At 43.9% G+C, this 15,292-nt stretch overlaps 2 protein-coding genes across 2 annotated transcripts in view; one reads left to right on the plus strand and one right to left on the minus strand.

Moving 5' to 3' along the window:
* Positions 1-15,292, plus strand: part of LOC119919600 (centromere protein P) — a 280,519-nt gene that overhangs the window by 176,372 nt on the left and 88,855 nt on the right. The gene's annotated exons all lie outside the window — the stretch shown is intronic.
* The window catches only part of ECM2 (extracellular matrix protein 2), a 32,779-nt gene continuing 27,081 nt past the window's right edge, over positions 9,595-15,292 (minus strand). The window contains exons 7-10 of the mRNA XM_038740150.1: positions 15,058-15,215; positions 12,812-12,951; positions 11,797-12,123; positions 9,595-10,295 (exon numbers count right to left, since the gene is read on the minus strand). Coding sequence (XP_038596078.1) covers positions 10,127-10,295; positions 11,797-12,123; positions 12,812-12,951; positions 15,058-15,215 — 794 coding nt within the window. The 3' untranslated portion in view covers positions 9,595-10,126. The remainder of the gene's footprint in view (positions 10,296-11,796; positions 12,124-12,811; positions 12,952-15,057; positions 15,216-15,292) is intronic.

Consider the following 15,292-nt stretch of genomic DNA (forward strand, 5'->3'; position numbering starts at 1 on the left):
GGTAGTGACTAGAGGCAGAGGCTTCCACAGAGCAGGAATGATTTGCCGGTGCGTGTGTGCTGGCCCCAGTGCCACGTAAGTATGTTTACTCCTGGGGTGCGGCCCCACTTCGCGGTGCACTGTGACAGATGGGAATAGGGCTCTCCCTCGCCTCTCTCCTGCAGCCTCCTTCGCTTTTGGAACAGCAAACCTCAGGATGAAGCACGGAAAGGGGAGGAGGAGGAGGCATTTCAGAAAACACCCATCAATCACAATGGGGGTCGTCATGATCCGTGACTCGTGTTCCCTCACCACATGCAGACAAAAGGCCTCCGAGCCTAGCTTCCAAGGCCACCACCAACTCCTCTGCATCTCTTGAGAAGCAGCATGGCTTAGTGGCAAGAGCACGGGCTTGGGAGTCAGAGGTCATGGGTTCTAATCCCGGATTCGCCACTTGTCAGCTGGGTGACTTTGGGCAAGTCACTTAACTTCTCTGGGCCTCAGTGACCTCATCTGTTAAGTGGGGATGAAGCCTGTGAGCCCCACGTGGGACAACCTGATTACCTTGTATCTACCCCAGCACTTCGAACAGTGCTTGGCACATAGTAAGTGCTTAGCAAATACCATCTTGCCGCCACTCTGGCTGATGGTGTGATAATGACGTCATTGGGGGGTCCCCATTAGACAATGTAGCCCCTTGCCCAAACTTCAGTTACTGCAGCTTGGGTCGTGACGCCCCTTATGTAGACCTGGCCTGGAAAGGGTTGTGCTACATTTTGCTCACCACCCCAAGAGGGTCATTTGCTCTGTACTAGTCCCCCTCTCTTCTTCATATCTCCCCTCCCATCACCTCTTTGCCGGTCCAGATAAAGAATTTTTTTTTTTTTATCTGCGGCTCGTGGCCATAATTTGTCTTTGGTTTGCGGCTCTTTGGTTCATGAGGATTTTCTATCCCTTTAGTAGACAACTGTGGGCAGAAACCATCCCTGTTGTCAAATAGTTTGGTTCAAGGACCCTGCGAGAACTGACTCTTGAAATCAAGGGCTTCGGAGGTAATTTAGCCCTTGGAAACTTAAGAAGTCCCAGGCTGTTCACAGAAAATGTCATTAAATTTTCCTTTTCCAGACAGTTAATATGTTTGGTTTTGTTCTCTGTCTCCCCCTTCTAGACTGTGAACCCATTGTTGGGTAGGGACTGTCTCTATATGTTGCCAACTTGTACTTCCCAAGGGCTTAGTACAGTGCTCTGCACACAGTAAGCGCTCAATAAATACGATTGATTGATTGACAGATGAGAATGTTTCAAGTTAGCACTACTATGGGCATAGCGATTCATTGCATTTTTAAACAAAGGCTTTATGTTATTAGCCAAGATATGGTCAGCACTGTAGTGTAACAAAATGATAGACTGTAGAGTATGTCTAAATTTTCTTGTTAATTTTAAAGACAACCTCTATTTTTGTTCTTGTTCAGTTTAGTAAATATTAATGGCAGAGCCAAGGAAATCAACCAACTGTAGAAATGTGATCAACCCTTCCTTGATCCCACATCTCACCCCATCTCCCTCCTACCATCCTTCTCCTTGAGAGGGTTGTCTATACTCACTGCCTGTACTTCCTCTCCTCCAAATTCTCTCCTTGACTCCTTCCCACCCCCGAAATCTGGCTTTTGCTCCGTGGAAACTGCCCTGAGGTCACAAATTACCACCTTCTTGCCGAATCCAACGGCCTCTACTCCCACCCCATACTCCTCAACCTCTCAGCTGCCTTGGAAAATGTGGACCACCCCCTTCTTTCGGAAACATTATTCAACCATGGCTTCACCAACACTGTCCTCTCCTGGTTCTCCTCCTATCAATCTGACCACTCCTTCTCAGTCGCTTTCACAGACTCCTCTGCCTCCCACCCTCTAACTGTGGGAGTCCCTCAAAGCTCAGTTCTGGGTCCCATTCTATTCTCCATCTACACCCATTCCCTTGGAGAATTCATTCGCTCCCATGACTTCAACTACCATTTCAACATGGCTGATTCCCAAACCTACCCCTCCAGCCTCAACCTCTCTCCTTCTCTGCAGTCTCACATTTCTTCAGGACACCTTCAAGACCTTCATCCGTCAGGACATCCGTACTTGAATGTCCTGCCAATACCTCCAGTTCCACATGTCCAAAACAGAACTCACCATCTTCCCACCCAACCCACGTCCTCCCCGTGTCTTTCCCATCCACCCTACCTCCCAAGCCCATAACCGTTGGCATTACCCTCGACTCATCTCTCTCATTCAACCCACATGTTCAACCTCTCACCAAGTCCTGTCAGTTCTGCCCTCACGACATCACTGAAATCTACCCTTTCCTCTCCATCCATACTGCTACCAAGTTGATCCGAGCACTTATCCTATCCCACCCTGACTACTGCATCAGCCTTTTCGCTGACCTTCCTGCCTCCTTCCTCTGCCCCCTCCAGTCCTTGCTGCCCAGATCATTTTTCCTAAAAAATGTTGATTTCGTCTTCCCACTTCTCCAGTGGTTGCCTATCTGCCTTCGAATCGAACAGAAACCATTGGCTTCAAAGCACTCAGTCAGTTTGCTCACTCCTATCTTAACAGAGTTCCTACTTCAACCTAGCACAAACGCACACACCACTCCTTTAACACCAACCTACTCACTGTAACTCAAACTCGTCTAGCTCGCTGCCAACCTCTCGCCCTCCATTCTGCTTCTGGCCTGGCACTCCCTTTTCCTTCACATCTGACAGACCACCACCCTCCCTGCCTTCAAAACCTTATTGAAATCACCTCTCCTCCAAGAGGCCTGCCCTGACTAAGACATAGTGGTATTTATGCAGCCTTTACTGGGGGGAAGAGTACTATACCGAGCACTTGGGAAACTACATTACAACAGAGTGGATAGACACGTTCCCTGCCCACAAGGAGCTTACAGTCTACAAAGGTGCTTACGGTTTGGCTATTCGCCCCACCCCCTTGCCTTGCCTTGTCTCAGGCTGTCGAGTTGTTTCTGACCCATAGCGACTCCATGGACCCACCTCTCCCAGAACGTCCCACCTCCATCTGCAATCGTTCTGGTAGTGGATCCAGAGCGCTTTCTTGGTAAAAATACGGAGGTGATTTACCATTGCCTCCTTCCACGCAGTAAACGTGAGTCTCCGCCCTGGACTCACTCGCTAGAAACGGGCCAAGCTGGGAATCCCATAGCTGAGGCTGGTAGAGTACTGGAAACTCTCCAGGTGCGATCCTGAGAGGGGAACCCCATCCTCAACCCCACAGCAGTTATGTACAGGTCCATAATTTATTTTAACCTTTGTCTCCCCGCTCTCGCCTGCAAGCTCCTGATGGGCAGGGATTGTGTCTGCTAACTCTGTTGTACTCTCTCAAGCACTTAATACAGTGCTCTGCACACACTAAGTGCGCAAATACCATTGACTGACAGATTGATCAAATTTCTCTCTTGAACTAGCCCAACGAGTAACCTAAAGGAATCCTTACTAGAGGTTTCTCTTGAGAAGAAATGCCTCTTTCCTTCGGTGCATCGGTAACCATGGGTTCTAATCCCGGCTCCGCCACTTGTCTGGGCAAATCACTTTTCTGGGCCTCAGTTACCTTATCTGGAGAATGGAGATTAAAAGCGTGAGCCCCATGTGTGACAACCTGATTAGCCTGTATCTACCCCGGTGCTTAGAACAGTGCTTGGCACATAGTAAGCACTTAGCAAATACCATTATTATTATTATTATCACCATCAAAAAGTTTTGTAGATCCGACAGTGTCCTTAGCATTTTACTAAGCAATGGAGAGTTTTATATTGAAAGTACAAGATACTGCCCCTAGCCCTTAAGGAGATCACCATATAGTAGTGGGGGATTAGAGAAAAGACAACCATTTTTTTTTTTTAGCTGTAATAAGCATTCAAGAAGTATTTATGTAGTAAAAAATACTTAGAGAGACTAGTACTGAGCAGTCCCTTGGCTGCAGTTCATTTTCAGGCTACTTACTCTTCACCTTCAAAACACTCCTAAAACTTCACTCCCTTCAAGAAGCCATTCCCATTAATAATAATAATATGTTGGTATTTGTTAAGCGCTTACTATGTGCCAAGCACTGTTCTAAGCACTGAGGTAGATACAAGATAATCAGGTTGTCCCACATGGGGCTCACAGTCTTCATCTCCATTTTACAGATGAGGCACAGAGAAGTTAAGTGACTTGCCCAAAGTCACACAGCTAAGTGGCAGAGCGGGGATTAGAACCCACGACCTCTGACTCCCAAGCCTGGGCTCTTTCCGCTAAGCCCCGCTGCTTCCCAAATAGCCACCTTTAGCACTCATTCATCTATACCCATCCTTAGCCCTTGCATGTATGTATATGCATGTATATTCATTTGTACATTCAGTTATTTAGGCAGCTATATCATCCTGTTATGCTTGCTACTATTTTTATATCCCTGTTATTCCTCCAATTGCCACTGCCGTATTTGTAAATCATTTATGGATGACTTCTCTACCCCTACGTCAAACCCCAACCCCTCCTCACACGCACACACACACACACACACGCACACACGCACGTTAAGCACTTAGTACTGTGCTCTGCACACTATAAACGCTCAATAGATACGATTGAATGAATGGATTGTTTAACTGCTTGAAGACAGGTGCGTTTTTACGTGAGTTTGGTTCAGGAACCAACCCCTCATTTTTGAGGAAACTGGTTCCAAGTGACACCATTTTGGTTTAGGACACAATTTTCAGGAACCAGTTTTGTTGTCAATCTAAGCGCTAACCGGAAAGACGTGATTCCCTCTAGACGGTAAACTCATTATGGGCAGGGAATATGTCTGCTAATTCTGTTGTATCATACTCTTCCAAGCGCTTAGAACAGTGCTCTGCACATAGTAAGCACTCAGTAAATACCACTGATTGATTGATCGCTCCCTACGCTGAAAGGGCTAACAATCTAATGCTGTAGGTTATCATTTTTATCTTTCCCTGTGTGTCTGTCATTAGTCCTCTCCTCCTTCCTACATCATCATCATCAACATCAATCGTATTTATTGAGCGCTTACTGTGTGCAGAGCACTGTACTAAGCGCTTGGGAAGTACAAATTGGCAACATATAGGGACAGTCCCTACCCAGCAGTGGGCTCACAGTCTAAAAGGGGGAGACAGAGAACAAAACCAAACATACTAACAAAATAAAATAAATAGAATAGATATGTACAATGAAAATAAATAAATAAATAGAGTAATAAATATGTACAAACATATATACATATATACTAGATTGTGAGTCCCTTGTCAGTCAGGGACCAGGCCCAAATGATCACTTTTGTATCTTTTCCAATGCTTAGTTCAGCAAATAATAATTAATAATAATAATTGTGGGTTTTGTTAAGCACTTACTATGTGCCAGACTCTCCTCTAAGCACTGGGGTGGGTACGGCAAATCGAGCTGGACACAGTCCCTGCATGGGGCTCACAGTCTTAATCCCCATTTGACAGGTGAGGTAACTGAGGCAGAGAGACCTGCCCAAGGTCACATGGCGGACAAGTGGCAGAGCCGGGATTCGAACCCAGGTCCTTTCGCCTCCCAGGCCATGCTGCTTCACCTGCACATTGTAGGAGCTCAGTAAACACCGTTAATTAACATCTGTGAGGTAGGGATTGGTAGGTATTATTAGCTCTGTTTTATAAACGGGGACACTGAAGTTCAGAGAGATTAAGTGGTTTGCTCAAAGTAGAGAACCAGCATGGTCTAATGGAAAGAGCTTGGGCCAAGGAGTCAGAGGACCTGGGTTCTAATCCCGGCTCCGCCAATTACTTTCTGTGTGACCGTGGGCAAGTCACTTAACTTCTCTGTGCCTCAGTGTCCTCAGCTGCAAAATGAGGATTCAATATCTGCTCTCCCTTTTACTTAGACGGTGAACCCCATGCGAGGCAGGGACTGTGTCCAACCTAATTAACATGTACCTACCCAAGCGTTTAGAACAGTGTTTGACATAGAGGAAGCGCTTAATAAAAATCACAATTATTATTGTTATTATCATTATTATCATCATTGTTATTCAGTGGCAGACTTGAGACTACAACCCATGTTAGTTAGTTAACCCCTGTTAGAGAAGCAGCGTGGCTCAGTGGAAAGAGCCCGGGCTTTGGAGTCAGAGGTCATGGGTTCAAATCCCGGCTCCGCCAGTTGTCAGCTTTGGGCAAGTCACTTCACTTCTCTGGGCCTCAGTTCCCTCATCTGTAAAATGGGGATGAAGACTGTGAGCTCCCCCCATGGGACAACTTGATCACCTTGTAACCTCCCCAGCGCTTAGAACAGTTATTTGCACATGGTAAGAGCTTAATAAATGCTATTATTATTATTATTATTATTATCATTATTATGTCCTCTGATTTCCAGCCCCATGTTAATGCTGCTAGAGCATTCTGTAGTCTCAAGGCAAAAACAGGAAAGAAGGAAGGGTGCTGTCATATAGTGGAATTATTAGATTGTAAACTCCTTGAGAGCGGGGATCACATCTTTTACTTCTTTGTACATTCCCCAAGTGCCTTGTAAAGGGCTCTGCATAAAGTAGGCACCAAATAAATCCTGTTGAGACTGATAACAGTATCAGTAGAGAAGCAGCGTGGCTCAGTGGAAAGAGCCCGGGCTTTGGAGTCAGAGGTCATGGGTTCAAATCCCGGCTCCGCCACTTGTCAGCTGTGTGACTTTGGGCAAGTCACTTAACTTCTCTGGGCCTCAGTTACCTCATCTGTAAAATGGGGATTAAGACTGTGAGCCCCACGTGGGACAACCTGATCACCTTGTATCCCCCCCAGTGCTTAGAACAGTGCTTTGCACATAGTAAGCGCTTAATAAATGCCATTATTATTATTATTATTATTATTGTAACCAACAACTCAATGGATTTAAGCAGCTTCAGTTAAAAGGATGTTTCTGAATTAATCCAAGTTGGAGCTCTTGCCACCAACTCTTTTCTTTTTGGTTCCCAAATATTTCCTGAACTTTTATTGCATTGATTATTTTAAAAGTACGGGCATACTGTACATTCATTCATTCAGTCGTATTTATTGAGAGCTTACTGTGTGCGGAGCACTGTACTAAGCGCTTTGGAAGTACAAGTTGGCAACATATAGAGACGGTCCTTACCCAACAGCGGGCTCACAGTCTAGAAGGGAGATACATGGGTATCATGGGGTACGTTTACCCATAGACTTACGCGGTACAAATTGGAAACTGTTCCAGAACCTTTGGAAAAATATGAAATTCCTTGGAACATCCCTAAACTATTATATATCCTTTAGTACTGTAATTCAGAGCAGAACATCACAAAATGAATTAAATAAGGAGTTTTAATATGATTATTAGTTGTAGCAGGAAGCTGCAGAAATAGAATTTTGTCCTGTTGCTGACTGTTGGTTGTTTTTCAACATTAGATATACCATTGTGTCTGGGGAGATGGATGTCCACGTGCATGCGCGTCTCTCTCTCTCTCTCTCTCTCTCTCTCTCTCTCTCTCTCTCTCCCTCTCCCTCTCCCTCCCTCCCTCCCTCTCCCTGTGTACCAGGAACTCCAGGGTCAGGGAAAAGCCGACTGCGAGGAGGTGCCAGGGCCTAAGACCTTGCCAATGGGGAAAGGGACTGTTCTGGGCTGGGTGGATTGTGGCGTAGTGGAAAGAGCACGGGCTTGGGAGTCAGAGGTCGTGGGTTCTAATCCCGGCTCTGCCACTTATCAGCTGTGTGACTCTGGGCAAGTCACTTAACTTCTCTGGGCCTCAGTTACCTCATCTGTAAAATGGGGATCAAGACTGTGAGCCCCACGTGGGACAACCTGATTACCCCCAGCGCTTAGAATAGTGCCTGGCACATAATAATAATAATAATGGCATTTATTAAGCTCTTACTATGTGCAAAGCACTGTTCTAAGTGCTGGATAGTAAGCGCTCAACAAATACCATCATCATTATTATTATTGTTTTACCAGAGAGAGAGAATATTGACTGACTGACTGACTGCGCATCAGGCAGAAACTCCTCACCCTGGGCTTCAAGGCTGTCCATCACCTCGCCCCCTCCTACCTCACCTCCCTTCTCTCCTTCTCCAGCCCAGCCCGCACCCTCCGCTCCTCCGCCACTAATCTCCTCACCGTACCTCGTTCTCGCCTGTCCCGCCATCGACCCCCGGCCCACGTCCTCCCCCGGGCCTGGAATGCCCTCCCTCTGCCCCTCCGCCAAGCTAGCTCTCTTCCTCCCTTCAAGGCCCTGCTGAGAGCTCACCTCCTCCAGAAGGCCTTCCCAGACTGAGCCCCTTCCTTCCTCTCCCCCTCGTCCCCCTCTCCATCCCCCCATCTTACCTCCTTCCCTTCCCCACAGCACCTGTATATATGTATATATATTTGTACATATTTATTACTCTATTTATTTTACTTGTACATAGCTATTCTATTTATTTTATTTTGTTAGTATATTTTGTTTTGTTCTCTATCTCCCCCTTTTAGACTGTGAGCCCACTGTTGGGTAGGGACTGTCTCTATATGTTGCCAATTTGTACTTCCCAAGCGCTTAGTACAGTGCTCTGCACATAGTAAGTGCTCAATAAATACGATTGATGATGATGATGATGATGATGACTGATCAGCAGCTGTTGCAGGAGTGAAGGAAGCCTACTCTGTGGAGGGCGGGGGGGATCCTTGACTAAGGGGTGGTGGGGCAAGAGTGACAAAAGGACACAGGTGTTGAGTTTGGTGTAGAGGGTGGTGCATCATGATGGCTTGGGAGAAGCGGTCTCAAAAACAGAAGTGCCATGATTGGGTCAGAATAACGTTCCATCTAGCCTGCTATTCTCTCTCTGACTGGTAAAACAATGTTGGAGGAACAATATGGTAGCTGTCCTTCTTGGTGTCCGCTTAACACCTCTGACTAATCCCTTTATGAGCTCATTACGGACCCCTTGGCCAAGAATTTATGCCAAGTTCTGCAAAACCATTTTGAACCTGTTCATACCTTCAGCCTGCAGAACAATGCGGTGACGAAGGCCATATGCCGACCACCTTTAGATGGTGACGTGTTTTCTGCCACCTTCGAGCTTCAATGGGTGGGTGTCCTTTCGTCCTGGTGGCGTGGGATTTGACGATGGACAGTTCTGTGTCGACCCTATCGAAATCCTTCAGGGTTTGGTAAGCTTTGGTTACGTCCTCACTCGGCCTTCATCTTTCCAGATGTCCCTACTCACCTGATCGTTCTGGTAATCCATCTCCGTATCTTTTCCAGTTTTTGTGTGAGGATCCACTCCTTCGATCGTATTCATCGAGCACTTACTGTACTAAGTGCTTGGGAGAGTAAGGTACAACAATAAACGGATACGTTCCCTGCCCACAGCAATCTTACAGTCTAGAGGAAGAGCTTACAGTCTAGATGACCCTCCTCTACGTGACATCAGTAAATTCAAGGCCTTGTATATTACCCAAGGTTGAAATCTGAGATATGTTTGTCAAAACTTCCTTAATTTACCTGGAAACTTGCACATTATTTGAAACAAATGTCTTAATACAATAAGCCTGCAATCTCCGAAATTCATATAACACAGCACAGTAGAAAAATATAGATCGAGGTGCCCTCTATTATAGGTATTTATTTCCTTTTTTTTTAATTACATTGTCACCTAGAGAATGTCATCTTTGAAATAAAGACACAAGAAAAGAGAGGCAGGGCTTCGAGGGAATGGGGTGTGGAGAAGGAGAACTGGAAGTGGTATTCGATTAGCTGGATAGAATTTGACCAACAGAGTTTGAGAGTTGGTTTTAAAATGGCAGATATTGGCTGACATTCATCAGAACCTCCAGCAACCTTAGCACAGAGAGAAAGTGAACTTGCCTATGTTAAATGTTTTATTCTAGAAGTTACTTTAGGCACTGATTTAGACACAGGTGATTAGTATATGAGTGGTCAAAGCCTCTAATCATTTGATATATTTCGTGCGTGTTTATATGCTTAACCGTAAGAGGTAGTTTTAGGTGGTGATCAACTTTCTGAAATAACACATGCTACTAGGAGTAATGCTATTAACACCTTTTTGCTAATACTCAGGTGAATGGTTTTGTAAGGTCAGGGGTGGCATGATGGAAGGTAATGTGTCATTTTATCTTTTGTGGCTTAAGAACAATGCTTGAGTATGATCTTATGCATGAAAATGCATATGGTGAAATTTCTCTTGTGTTAATATAGTTGTTTTCAAGATGAAGATGCTCCAGACTTGAATCTCCATCATCTTCAGAATTGCAAATACGTTCTGGAGGAACACTCCTAGGGAAACAAGGGAAAATGTAAATAAGAAGGATGAAAAATATGAAAATGATCAGCCAGCAGTCCCTTCACATTTCTGGAGAGAGGCTTTTGACTTTTTTTGCCATTTGGTCAAAAGTAATTGTTTAATATCAGGTAGTATTTCACCAAAAGAAATACTATCCACTGATAACATGGGGCCTGACCTCATCATTTGGTTTGTGTTTCCAATCACCAGTATGCACCATATTGTTCACTCTCTGTTGCCATCTTCCCTGCAATGTGCACTGATCAATCTATTCATTTATTGAGTGCTTACTGTGTTGCAGGGCACTGTAGTAGTGGTTGGGAAAGTACAATATATAACATAAATATATAGCATTATTTATATATATATATATATATATATACACTAAATGTATATATAAAATATATAACAATATTAACAGAGTTGGTAGGCAGGTTCCCTACACTAATGATAAAAAGGTCCCTCTGATGTTGAAAGTAAAGATGATATAAATCCCAACGGTGCCTGTATCCACATCAGTCTTATTAACCAGCTGTAACCCAGCCCTCGGGCTCGATCGGGCCAGGATTCACAAATCAGACTCGGATCCAAACCCAGGCAGGCCTCTTAGTACGGTGCCTGGCATAAAGTAAGCGCTTAACAAAGACCATCATTATTACACAGACAGCGTGGCCATGAAAGACGTTCTATCAACCGCACATGAAGGAAAACCGTTCTTTCCCCCATCCTTGGCCTGCCTAGCCCGGGAGAGAAATCCATGTAAAGCCACACGGCCTCATGGCAGTGAAGAGGGCAGAATAGTGGTGAAGGTCAGGCTCATTAAGTTGGAGGGGAAACCAGGTTGTGTGAGGTCTTCAGTACGTTAGATGATGGATACAGAATTGAAACCGATCTTGAAAAATTTGAAAACTGATTCCCGAAAATAGAGTACATTTCAGGAGGGACAACGGCAAGAGATAAAGCTCAAACTACCCAGGTCCAAGAAAGAGTAAGATTGGATTAGTATGAGGAGAAGAAAAAAAAACCACTTGGGAGGCAGACTAAACTAAAATTTGCACATAATGTAGCACTGTAGGTGCTGCTAGCAGGACACTGTAGTATTATTCACTTTAATTTAAACAAGTGACTATGAAATATACTGGTGATAGAACAGTTCTCCATCACCTCATAGGATCAAACTACAGGAAATGTGCTTCAGTTTTTTAAGAGATAAATGGTTTAACATAAGAAAGAGCATCCTGTTGGCAAAGGTGATTAAACATTGGAGTGAGCTACTGAGGAAGTTTCTGGATTCTCCTTTCTTGAAAATCTTAAAGAATTGAAGAGCAAACCAACTGACTTGAATGGTTCAGGTGTGGAGATGGGAAACAGGACCATACAATGTAGATGATATTTCCAGTACAAGAATTAATTTATCATTTTTAGCTATTCCATATTTCTGACCGGTTTCGACATTCCTCTCTAACCAAACAGGAATCATTTTGAAAAAGTTACCGTATCTTGTTGTCATTCAGCCTCAGAAAATGCAGTGCTTTCATCTCTGGAATTCCAAATGGTATAGTCTTTAAATCATTGTGATCCAGAAAGAATTCCCTCAGCGAATGATAAGCCCCAAAGAAAGACACTGGGTCTACTCCATCATTGTTGAGTTTGTTAAACGACAGGTATAAGTATTCTAGCCCCGGTTCCATGTGCCCAAACACGTATCCTGGAATTCGTTCAATTTGGTTTCCGATCAACACCAGATGCAGTAAGGATTTGGGTAGATAAGAAGGAACGTGATACAACTTGTTGTAAGAAAGATCGATGGACTCCAAATTTCTGCCCAAAAGAAGCAAAAAGCGACATGAGTTAACCCGGTGATCTGGCCCACTCTTAGGTTGAGGACAATACGACAGTGATCTTGGGCAGAGGAGTCTGAGGAGACCCGTGCGTTCCATTGTCCCTGGCAGCCAAAAGCCCTACCTGCAGTAGCTTAGTAGTGATAGCCCTCCACATTGTCAACAAATGTTCAGTGGATGCCCATAGGGTGACACTGAAACCTATACAAGGAGCAGAGGGCCTATTCAATTACACGGTGCTGAGCCTTCATGCTAGATTTTTCTCTCAAGACAGCTGTCCATATACAATTAGAATGGACTCACCATCTCCCTTGGTCCACCAACCCTTGTGCGGACAACAAGCACTAGGGTAGATGAGTCATGGAAGAAGTTCTAGAACGAGGATCCTGGCTGCTGCAGGCTCCGATGATGGCTCTGGCAGTGGCCACAGTGATTTCTAGTGACTACTGCTGCAGCTGCTACTGCCGCTTCTCTCCTTGCCAGGGCCATTGTCGCGGGTACGTTTCCGTCTTGTCCCACTCTCCCCTGTCTCTGACTCTGTTCCCCACCGACACGTACATCTCTGCCTCTCTTTCCGATCCCAGGCACAAAGCACGGTGAATTCCGCTAGATATCAATATCACAGCATAGTTTTAGAATCCGTGAGTCACAATCCAAGTGGTACTTACTCCTGGTTTATCCAAGCCAGAGGTGCTATCCTGCTCTCATCGATTTTATTATTCCTCAGTACAATGACATTGATATTTCTAGTGTGGTTAAAGCAGAGTTCTGTGATTTCTTCAATTTGGTTATTTTCCAGATACAGTTCCTAAAACAGACAAGATCATTTTTAGAATAACCTTCAAAAAAATTCCCTCCTTGATCCAGTTTGGTAAGAATCGTCAAATTTAGAGATGGCATTAGAGTTGCGAATTTCATCTAGGGACCTGAATAAGGTAACCCCCATTCCCCGCTGTGGAATTTAGTCTTGTGAAATCAATCGTTTACTGAAATTACAATTTAACTACTACCAGATTTTATTCATTACTCTTTAAGAGGTTGCCAGAATTACTGTGAAAAAAATGACACAGGGATATTTGGAAAGTATGCTCTTATCTAATGGAAATATGGAATGAATTGATATTTAAATAACCTTTGTGCCAGGGTTATTTTATCTTTAGTTTGGAAACAGAAAAATAGAAACACCTAGTGGTGTAAAGCATGTTTTTTTGTTGTTTTGCTTTTTAGTTTTTTCCAGGAGTAAATTCCATTATTTGCCTCATATTTCTGTGGGTCAATCTTCATGCTAAAGTTAGCCCTCCTCATGTTATCACTGTTGGAGATCTGTGGAGAAAATCCATACAAAAATGCATACGACTCTCTCGGGCTTGGCTGTTCAGTTTTCCAAGGCTACAGATGTCTGGACTAAACAAATGCACATGAATCCACCCAACAGGAAAACATACATAAACACTAACTATATCTGTAATAATAATAATAGCATTTATTAATCTGTAGCAAAGATGTTAATGTGAAGTAACTGAAGTAATAGTTGAACTGAATATATGTTGCCAACTTGTACTTCCCAAGCGCTTAGTACAGTGCTCTGCACACAGTAAGCGCTCAATAAATACGATTGATTGATTAATTGCTGAAGTAATTGGAATGACAGGTGAAACCCAATAGTGGGCTATTTTTGATGAGTGCTAACAAAACCTCACAGATGAATTTTAAAGAAAATAATAATCAAACTGTTAGTTAGGCGCTCCTCTTAAAATCATCTGTTATCTGCCGGGGATAGCTTGCGATCAAGACTGTCTCTTTTTGGATAAATCTTGGACTGGCTGGGGTCAGTATCTTGATAGGCAGGATATATGTTTGTACATATTTTTTTTACTCTATTTTACTTGTACATATCTATTCTATTTATTTTATTCTGTTAATATGTTTGGTTTTGTTCTCTGTCTCCCCCTTCTAGACTGTGAGCCCACTGTTGGGTAGGGACTGTCTCTATATGTTGCCAACTTGTATTTCCCAAGCGCTTAGTACAGTGCTCTGCACACAGTAAGCGCTCAATAAATACGATTGATTGATTGATTGACTGGAAAAGCCTGCAATGCAGTCCGTTATGGTGACTTCCCGGTTCCCATTGTGGTCTCTAGGATGAGATTAGGAGTGGGAGGCTTCGTGGTGCTTCCTTCACGAACATTTGTGTGGGGATAAAGTGCTAGATTTTACCTCATAGATTTTCAAAAAAAATACATCTGTCCCTAAGTAGGACTCAATCACCAGGAGCATAACACTGTTTTAAGTATTAGCAAGGTAATCTGGAATGCACCATATTGAGGTAGTCGAGGCCTAAAAATAAACTTCAGCCTGAATGATCAGGATATAGCAAGAGAAGCAGTGTGGCCTAGTGGAAAGAGCAATGGGCCCGGGAGTCAGAGGACCTGGGTTCTAATCCTGGCTCCACCACTCGTCTGCTGTGTGACCTAGGGCAAGTCACTGAACTTCTCTGTGCCTCCATTACCTCATCCGTAAAATGGGAATTAAGATTGTGAGCCCCATGAGGGACATGGACTGTGTACAGCCTGATTAGCTTGTATATACCCTTGCGCTTAGTACAGTGCAAAGGCACATAGGGAGTGCTTAACAAATACCATAAAAAAAATCAACTCCTCTGCCCCTCCACCTTATATCATCTTAATAATTGAGGTCAAAGTGTATTTTGAGCCACCAAAAGTTCTAGATAATTAGAAAGTAAAGCAAACAGATAGATACTGATTTTTGCCCTCGTGAATTTTTTATGTGAATGTAAAAGGACAGTGGAAACCACATTCCATTTTTAAGACATCATTATATACCCTTTACGATGGTGCAGTGCATTTAAAACCAACACATTCAGAAACATCACGTGAAAAGAAAGCATCTGTACCTCAATAGAAGCAGGAAGGCCTTGCGGTATAGTTCTAAATTTATTTCTGCCCAAGCGCAAGTAAGATAGGCTCTTCAAGGATATGAAAGCTAGAGGGTTTACATTTGCTTCACTGAGTTGGTTTCCTTCCATTTCTAGGGTGACCAGATTTTTTAACTCTGTAAAACATTAGTTGGCATTAAAGCTCCTAGAAAAAAAGGCTCAGGAAAAAAATCACACACCCAGTTAAGTGATA

The sequence above is a fragment of the Tachyglossus aculeatus genome, chromosome X1 (genome assembly GCF_015852505.1).
Source record: "Tachyglossus aculeatus isolate mTacAcu1 chromosome X1, mTacAcu1.pri, whole genome shotgun sequence".
In the NCBI taxonomy this organism is placed as follows: Eukaryota; Metazoa; Chordata; class Mammalia; order Monotremata; family Tachyglossidae; genus Tachyglossus; species Tachyglossus aculeatus.